Here is a 9,578-nt window from a genome sequence, read left to right on the forward strand (position 1 = left end):
TACTTAGCCTGCGATTTTCCATAAGAGAATGTATTTGTATTATTATAATTATTAAAACAACTTTCTGAATAAGTTAGACATAATCATACCTACCTATGTTCTGTTTATTTCAATTGTTTATAAATTTTTTATGAATAAAAAAGGATTATCACAAGCATTTGAAAAAACATTTGCAAAAACAAATAATATAAAGAATAATTTGTATTTAAATACAAATAATTAATAAAATGTTTTCAATGAAAAGTAATTCAAATACAATTACAAATATTCTATGAGTATTCGAGTAGAGCAACCAAATACAAGTATGTCTAACAGATTTTAAAATATATCGTTTATCGTACTTATGGAGCTTCAACGAAAGGCATAACAAGAATTTTATCAACAGAAGCACTTTAAAGATAGTCTTATAAAATAATTTTCTAACAAGCTCTATTGCAGTATCAGTGTGACAAGCAGAGATGCGGGAAATTGGCTTAATTTTCATTATATTTTCCTTAGTTACGGTAAAGCAGTGATATTATTTTGGAAATTTAGATCAATTATGCATTTTGTTCGGTGGCATTCTACCTTTTTCTATATATTATTATTTAACTCATGAATGTAGTAGTAAGTAAAACTGAACATCATATTTATTTTCAAATATTCCGATTTTTTCCTGTTTCAATTTTGAAGTAAACAGAAATACGTTCTTTAAGTCAAACAAATTAACAACTTTTACCTGATCTTATGACCATTTGAACCCCAGCCATAAATGTGTACGCATATATTTTATTCAATAAATAGTGATTATCTTTAATTACAGACATCACATTCGGAAATTATTGAAGTGACCCAATTTACCATTAAGTTTACACTTTTAATAATTTACGAAAAAAATTACTTATTTTTTAAGATTTTTACAGGCTCACGTAACTAGGGATTGGTCTAATATTATACCGGCTCCCGCAGTACCCGATTTGTTTGCATCCTCTGAAGAAGTAAAGATCGTGGGAGGTAATGAAGCTGCACGAAACTCTTTACCATACCAAGTAAGCATTGAAAATAGTTGGAATGTGTGAAATTTGATCAAGATATTGGGGGTTAATCGATGATGTACGAGGCGTATTCAAAAAGTATGACGAATTTTGAATTTGCAAGGCGTTACGTATATTCGATTTTCGATTTTTTTGTGGCGTCATGTTGGTTCTCATGCCTCTCACTTATACTGGCAAGTTTGCCCATGTCGAAAGTTCAGTTAATTTTTGACAGCTGCTTTGCTTGCACTTCAATTTTTGCCTATTCCAAAAATCAAATTTTGTGTGAAAAACAAAATTAAGTGCGCGGTCGCATCCGAATGCTGACTGTGGCATATGAGGAAGCTATTTTGGACGGAAGCAACGTTTATCGGTGGTACAAAATGTTCTCAGAGGGCCGAGATGATGTGAACGACGAAGAGTGTGTTGTACGCCCGAGCACCTCAACAACAGACGAAAACATTGATAAAGTCAAGAAAAAATTATTGTTCAATCGTCGAATCACTGTTAGAGAAGCTGCTGAGGACCTAAACACATCGATTAGCCCCTGTCATTCGATTTTTACCAATAGTTGCTGATAGGGCATGAGACGGGTTGCCGTGAAAATCGTACCAAAATTGCTCATGCTCAGTTTCGACCAAAAGCAGCTCGCATTAACATTGCTAAGGAGCTGTTGGATTCTGCCCGCGATGACCCAAATTTACTTCAGAGTGTCATAATTGGTGTCGAATCATGGGTTTATGGTTATGACGTGGAAACCAAAGCTCAATTATCCTAATGGAAACTGCCGCACTAGCCAAGACCGAAAGAAACGCGCCAAGTTAGGTTGAATGTGAAGGTTTTACTTAGTTTTCTACCCCCTGCGGGCGTGGTGCATCATGAGTTCTTGCCACAGGGCAGAATATTAACTGTAAGTTATGTGCACTTTGGGCGAACAAATCCACTACAAACGCTTAGGTTTGTGGAAGGACAAAAATTGCATTTTTGCACCATGAAAACGCCCCTGCTTAAACATCATTGCTTGTGCGCGAATGTTTGGCCAAAAGCAAGGATTGAAAAAACGTCGGAACAAGTGTATAATATCTGATGGGGTTATTTTGAAGGGGGCAAAATAGAAATTCGTGAATAAATAAATAATTTTTGAAAAAACATACTAGAGTTCAAAACAACATGCTCTTCTCTTAACCATTCACCCTCAGCTGAATGTCTGTTCTATCAAGTGTAACTGTTTGTTTACATGCATTATACTATTGTTATTGATTTAGGTCGCTTTGATACTTAATCACAATAAAGGGGGGTATTTCTGTGGTGGATCTCTTATCACCAAAAGATACGTGTTAACAGCCGCACATTGTTTGACGGACGGGTAAGACATTCGCTCTTTATTGTAATCTTCATTGAATTTACTTTTTTATTTTTTTATTAGACTTATATCAGCACAAGTGATACTTGGAGCGCATAACGTTCGTCAATCTGAACCGACACAACAACGCATTTCCAGCACAACGTTCAAACAACATGAAAATTATAATAATCAACCAGCCCAGAATGACTTAGGAGTTATCTATCTTCCAACACCAGCCAACCTCAATCGTAACTATCTCTTTGCCCCTTCAAAATTGTTGATAATTTACTTTATCATATTTTAGTTTTGTCCAATAAATAATTAATATTCATTAAAGTAAACATTAAATCATTCAACAGGCAGCGTTTCGTGGGATTTATTTAGACTCTCCTAATTTTCCAACGTCTATATAACAGAGTACCTATAACAGAGCCGCTATTTCAAGAAGTAGCTGTCACTTAAGGGAGGTAAATAAATGCAATAGTGGTGGTTCGCTCAGCCAGTTGTCTTTAACCGATTTGANATATAAAAAAATATATTTGGAGCACGGCTGTGTATGGGTGGAAAAAGGGAAGGATAGGCGTTGCGGAAAAGAACAGTTTAGAAGTGTTCAGGATGTGGTGTTACAGGAGGATGTGGATAGAAAATGACTACTGTGTTTTATTTATTTTAAAGTATCTGTGCAGGCATTCATGCTCGTCGCATCGTCTGTAATGTGCGTTAGCGATGCAAGAGAAGTGTCATAACGGAAACACAAATAAATAGTAAATTTTTGCGGAAGCGGAGGCGAAAGCGGAAGTGTAATGATTTTAGGTGATTCTCTAATTTGGTTGTGCGCACTTTCTGCGAATAGTTTGTTACAAATTTTGCATTCAACACTTGCATCGTTAATATCAACAAAATAATCCCAAATGGAACTCCTTTTTGGCTTCAAAATTGCATTTAAACTTAAAATTTACAACACTGCAATTCTATTTAAATTTTAAATTGTGTTTTGTAAACAGTCATGTTCAGTCAACAAATAAATGTATCTAATAATTTTTTACGATTTGTTTTATTGTTCCGATATATTGATTTACAAAAAGATGAGAAATAACATTTTCGTAAGTTCCGATAAGCCTCCGTTACAAAAATGCAGAAGTGCATGTGAAAATGTATGCGGAACTTCTGTAATTACGGAAGTGGAAGCGGAGATTTGTGCAACACTAGTGTGCGTAGCTAAACTCGGGTTTTCCGATCATTCTTCCTGATGTTTAGCCGGCAACTGTAGCTGACTTCTCAAGGGTAGCGTAGTGGTCATCTCGGTCGAAATTCTCTTAAAGGTCGTTCGGCGGACGAAACTTCGGGAAGAAATTTTCACAGACAACAGCCAGACAGCGCGAGTTTAACTTCGTAGATTATTAGGTATTTTAAATGCACATAATAATGAAAAAATTGTTTCTACCAGTATTATAATTATTAACATCCAAAATTTATTACTTTTTAAAATTAAAAGTACATGTGAGTGTGTTAGGGGGTGGCTTCGTCGTTTGTGTTAGTTTTCTATATGAAATATTGTCCTAATTTCAATGTTTTCGTGGTCGGTAAGAGTAAAAAAAATATTGAAGTGAAAACTTCGTTAGTTTATTGCTTAGAAGTGAACGTAAGTTAACCGTTATGCTTGGGTCTGTGACGCTGAGTCGGATTTACTCGGCCCACTCGATATTTGAGCGTGCTAGAATTGGTGGAGCACTAAATCATGTATAGGTACTCGGCTTCAGTCGTTATCAGGCACGTTTTGCATGTAATCAGTATAGTATTTTAATATAATAATTCACAAATATAACTGTTTTGTAACTAACACTACTTTACGGGTGCTGAGATAAGAATAAATAATTTTATGTAACAATATCAATATTATCTTGTTGCTGAGTCACCAAACTAATCCATTACATAACATAAATCTAATTATATAGATATATATATAGTTTAAAATTGGAAAATTAGTGGTTTTCACTTCTGTCGTGTGTTCATAAATCCACACTCATTTTTTTGTTTATTATATCTATATGACATCATCATGTGCGTTTTTGTATTATATTAAATCGTTGGAATTTTCTACCCTACACGTGCCAACTGCTGGCGTGTCCTTCAAACTTTTTTGTGGTATTTTTTAAATTTTCATTCTGATAATAATTTACAGTTTACACGTGCACGTGTCTACAGATACAACTGTGTTAGTATATGACATTGTCAATTTTACCTAATTAATTTTTATACATCAACATTTCAGAGTGTACTTTTGACTCAATTTTACCCTGAGTAGCTCTAAATGTCATCAGTCCGCCGTAACGGACGTGTAAGGCGTGCACCATACGCAGGTGGGACGTTCATTGAGTGGCAAAGTTTCGTCATTGTACAGTTTTTACAATTTATTATCACAAGGTCGTCAGTCCTAGGACTGGTTGGACACGCACCTCCACTCTTTCCTATCCTGAGCTAATCTTCACATTACCCTAAAACTAGAACATCCCTTATTCTTAACTATTTGCTAACAGTAATCTAATCTGGGTCTATCTCTACTCTCGTTTCTGCCTCCAATATGTCTCTGACTAGATCTTCATGCCTGAGAAGGTCCTACTAACCTATCTCGCCTATTTCTTATTAACTTCTTTTGTTCTCTTATTCTTTCTAGTATATCTTCATTTCTAAACTTCTGTATCCACAGTATCCTCATCATTCGCCGGTAACACCACATTTCGAATGCTTCTAACCTCTTCTTTTCCGCCGCGCCCACCGCCCATGTTTCGCATCCGTACAACGCCGCGCTCCAAACATTCAAGGCGACTCGACCCTGCGCTATCCTCTGCTTTATATCCCAACTACTCCTTCCGTCATGACTTATCTGACATCTTCTAATTTTACGTCTCCTATCTTTATATTCGCTCTTTCCCTACTTTTCTTCCCTTGTATACCAGTATTTTCTTTTACTTTATTTTCATACAGTACTAATTTGCCAATATCGCTTCCATTTTATTTAAAGCAAAATTTTTACAACTGCTATTTAAAAACTTTAGAAGAAGATACGGAATATGGAGTTATATACAGCTATATCAATTCAGTTTTTTTTTCGTTGAAGAGGAGAAATCTTCAAAAGGTACCCATGCGCTCGTACGACTGCGTAGTGTTAGATTCCCGAGGAAAGTGTCCTCGGACCTACCGATTAAAACCTCAACTTCAGACGATTCTAGGACTAACGAAGGTCCTCTTCAGTCGGAATGATAGGTACCATAAACAGATAGGGGTAATGTGAAGAGCATCTTTTGTCTAAATTGTACTAAATAGAGGTCCTTTTGTGAAGGAAACATAAACATAACAATAAGACAATATTTAGGCATGTTTTTAAAGTTACATACGACCTGTAAACAAGGAAACGACAATAAAAATTTATTCTTCAATAATAAGCCTTTTTATAAATTTTTTGTATTTTTATTTTATTTACTTATTATTAATTTTGATATAATGTCTTTATATGGTTTCAATTCAAAGTGCTTAATGCTCTATGTTGTATTACACACCAATTTGTAACATTCTACAAGTCAAGGAAAACGAGTAAGGGAATGGGGGCGGCATAGTAAACGAAAAAAAAAACAACCGAAAATTTAAACATTTACTTAATTTTCTTATTTTGTAGTGCTCTATCATCTCCTGCAAGCTTACTACTTATTTCAGAAACACCTTATATATCTTTCCATGTATTTTTCACAAAGGAAATTGATCAACTAATAGTAGTCAGGTCGTTGTAGATTCCCATCTGCTACTTGGGGAATTACCCGTAATAAAATTGAAACTGTAATTTTATATATTTTGCCATCTTTTAAAGCTTTACCTGTATGTATACATGATGTTATCATCTGTTATCGGTTTGCTTAATTTTCAAAACTTCTTCGCAGGTGTTTAAGCATAAGCTTAAAGAATCAACATGTTTCATTCTTTCACTGGGTCTATAATGAACTGTAAATGAGAATTTTTGCAATCGTATCCTAGAGCCAAAGAAAAGATGCAATTCTCCATTCAAACAGGAGTATAAGAGTTTGAGGTAATCTGATCGGTGATCGATTTATCCAAGCCATATCATGGAGACTGTGGGTCGAATGGCTTGACTTGGAAGAATCGTCTAGTACAGCACGTTGACATAATCATTTATAATCGGAAAACCAGCGACAACATGAAAAATTTTGAGAAAGACTTCGGAGGGTGAGTCGAAAACTGAGCAGTAAGAAACATTACTTGTTTCAAGAGTCTACGTGGGGCATGTAGCTTCAAGGGCCGGTGTTTCAGTTTACCACGAACAATCAGAGCACTGCAGAAGTGATAAGTACCTATTGATGTACATCAAATCAAAAGCTTCCTTGGACTTTCACAGCGTTTTTATCAAAATGGGACCAAGTGGAGGCACTATAGTTATTGTAGCGGTATGACCCTTGAATGAGGTGGTTCTGATAGAGTGGATGATTGAGGTGCTCGATCATTTAACTATATCCCCGAGATATATGTTTTATTTGTGCCCTTAATAACTTTTTATTTTGCTCCAAACAGAACAAGGAATTGATTGATTAGAAAGCAGGTAGAATGTATCACAGATATTTCTCTATCATCATCATAACGTCGTCAGTCCTAAGACTGGTTGGACACGCACCTCCACAATTTCCTATCCTGAGCTAATCTTCGCATCACCTAAAACTCGAACATCCCACATCCTTAACAATTAGCGAACAGTAATCTAATCTAGGTTTACCTCTACTCCTCTTAACTGGGGTTTTTCGATCTAATATGTCTCTGACTAGACCTTTATGCCTGAGAAGGTGTCCTACCAACCTATCTCGCCTTTTTCTTATTATGATTACGATACCGTACAGCAACGGAATGCCTAAACTATAATATAATATAGGAACACGACACCCTACGAAAATAGTATTAAAACAGTTTATCGCAATTACTAATAACTAAGAGTAACTGTGAGTGTTAATAAATTACTCTCTGCTTGTATTGTATGGGAAAGGTTGCCCTAATTTTAATAAGCTTTTCGAGATCGATAGATCTAATAAGTGTACTTTCTAATTGTACATTTTTTATTTGGTATCATTCTGTGCATTTTTGAGTTATAAATCGTTGATTTTTTGCATGTTACACGTGTCAATTGCTACCGCGTATTTCATACTTTTTTGTAGGTATTTTTTTTTAAATTTTTGTCCTGATAAATCTTCACAACGTGTCTCCAGATAAACCTTATATTATGCAACATTATATATGTCTGACCTTGTGACATACGTACCTACATCTAATTCATTTTTATACACAATTAATTTTGGTCCACGTGGAACGATTTATAATTATTACAGTTACTAAAACTATTACAAGAAATGAAGAAATTAAAAAGGTTCTCTACACCTTTACAGTGTCAATTTGATAATCCTTTCCTTTTACATGTTTACGAAATATTCAGAAAAAAAGACAATCTCATGAACACGGATAGAGGTCCTATCCCAAACTCAGATCAATTTAGATTATTATCAAAATAAAATTAGTCCCACATCCAACCCCAGCAGAATTAAGTCGAAGCTTACATCCAGAAGTTGATAATATTAACTTGATAAAGTTAACTATACAATATGCTTCCAAAGTGTTGATCACCTTACTGCGGAAAACGCACTCGTGGATATGGGTTTGCGCTGGTTTGGAAATTGTATAGTGAATGTTTGGGAAAAATGACTAGACCGCTGGATCGTAATAATGATGGAAACTGATGAAGTATGATAAATCATGGTACACAGGCGAAGCGGATGTGGTGTCCGAGGTAAATGTAACTGAAGCAAAGCTGTAGCCAGTCGCCTGACCAAACGTGGTAAGGGCTGGGTGAGTTGATCCAGGCGTCGCCGCTTGGATAGCTCCACTAGTAACTGATAGTGTCAGGAAATCGGTACCAGTGATGGGTTTTGAAAAGTTAGCAACGATAAAACGTCAGGGGAAACGTCTTAGTATGCCCAAGTAGAGAGACAAAACGACAGTTCCATATTAGGTAGTTATGCTGGTGCCGTTTACTGCTTGTACCTTATAAACGGATTTCTGATGTGGCCCGGGTATTAGTGACTTGGAATACACGCAGTTTCCCGATGCCATCTGACCATGCATTTTCATGTCTTGTTTATGACCATTTGACTTTCCGTACGTAGCTGCTGCTAGATCTGCATGAACGGAATCTATTTACATGAAANTATAACTCAAAAACGGCTGAACCCATTTGGCTGAAAATTGGTGGGGAGGTACCCTAGAACCAGGAGACGGACATGGGATCTTTTCTTATCCCGTTCCCTTGGGGGAGAGGAGTGGTGATGAGGAGTTGCAATGTTTAAATGGAACATATATTATTTGTGGTCAGATTTTTTTAATGGTCTGTCATTTAATTTCTGAAAGACCTATCTCGACATTTTAAAATATTCAACTTCCAAAGGGGGGGGGGGTTAAAAGGTGTTTCAATTTTTGTTTGGGACATACTTTATTTGTGGTTGAATTTACTTGAAACTTGATATATGTGCTGTTTGATAATATTAATCAAATGACGCAACGTTTCCATGGAGTATATTTTATTTGTACTCGGATTTACCTGAAAGTTACTCAATGTTGAAATTAAGCAAATACGTGTTTTGGCAATTTTTAAAAATCAACCCCTTAGGATGAAATGTTGTCGTTACGTTTGTATTTGAAATCTAAGATGACGACATTACATACAATGAAAACGTTGTAAGGGTGAATTGGGAGTTAAAAGGTTTTATGGAGAAACAATATTAATTTCTGCGAGCGAAACCGCGGGGAAAAGCTATATATGAGACATTTTGATATTTAGCAGTAGTTAATATCAAATATTAATGTGAAAATTTAATTTCAACTTTTTACCCACTATAAACTAACGCAGGTTAATGAAGGAAAACTTGTTGCTGTTGTCAATACCTATTTCTCGAATTTTCCGCTATCCGTATATATCTTGAGGGCGTGTACTACTGACTGCGCCAAATTATTAAATGCTTATATGATAAAATTAAATTTTTAAAATTTGAACATTCATTTTATGATGTACCAAGTGGATTATAAAGTTTAGTCTAAAATTACAACACTTAATTTGTAAACTGGCTTATTCTTATAGCCAGATAGTAAAATTCAAAAAATATATATTTATATAAATA

At 35.3% G+C, this 9,578-nt stretch overlaps 1 protein-coding gene across 1 annotated transcript in view; it reads left to right on the plus strand.

Moving 5' to 3' along the window:
• The first annotated feature begins 458 nt into the window (after window positions 1–458).
• Window positions 459–9,578, plus strand: part of LOC108741718 (brachyurin-like) — a 15,845-nt gene continuing 6,725 nt past the window's right edge. The window contains exons 1-4 of the mRNA XM_025980098.1: window positions 459–503; window positions 903–1,028; window positions 2,279–2,379; window positions 2,440–2,606. Of these exons, the coding sequence (XP_025835883.1) occupies window positions 459–503; window positions 903–1,028; window positions 2,279–2,379; window positions 2,440–2,606 (439 nt within the window). The remainder of the gene's footprint in view (window positions 504–902; window positions 1,029–2,278; window positions 2,380–2,439; window positions 2,607–9,578) is intronic.

This window comes from Agrilus planipennis, unplaced genomic scaffold (assembly GCF_000699045.2).
Source record: "Agrilus planipennis isolate EAB-ADULT unplaced genomic scaffold, Apla_2.0 scaffold239, whole genome shotgun sequence".
In the NCBI taxonomy this organism is placed as follows: Eukaryota; Metazoa; Arthropoda; class Insecta; order Coleoptera; family Buprestidae; genus Agrilus; species Agrilus planipennis.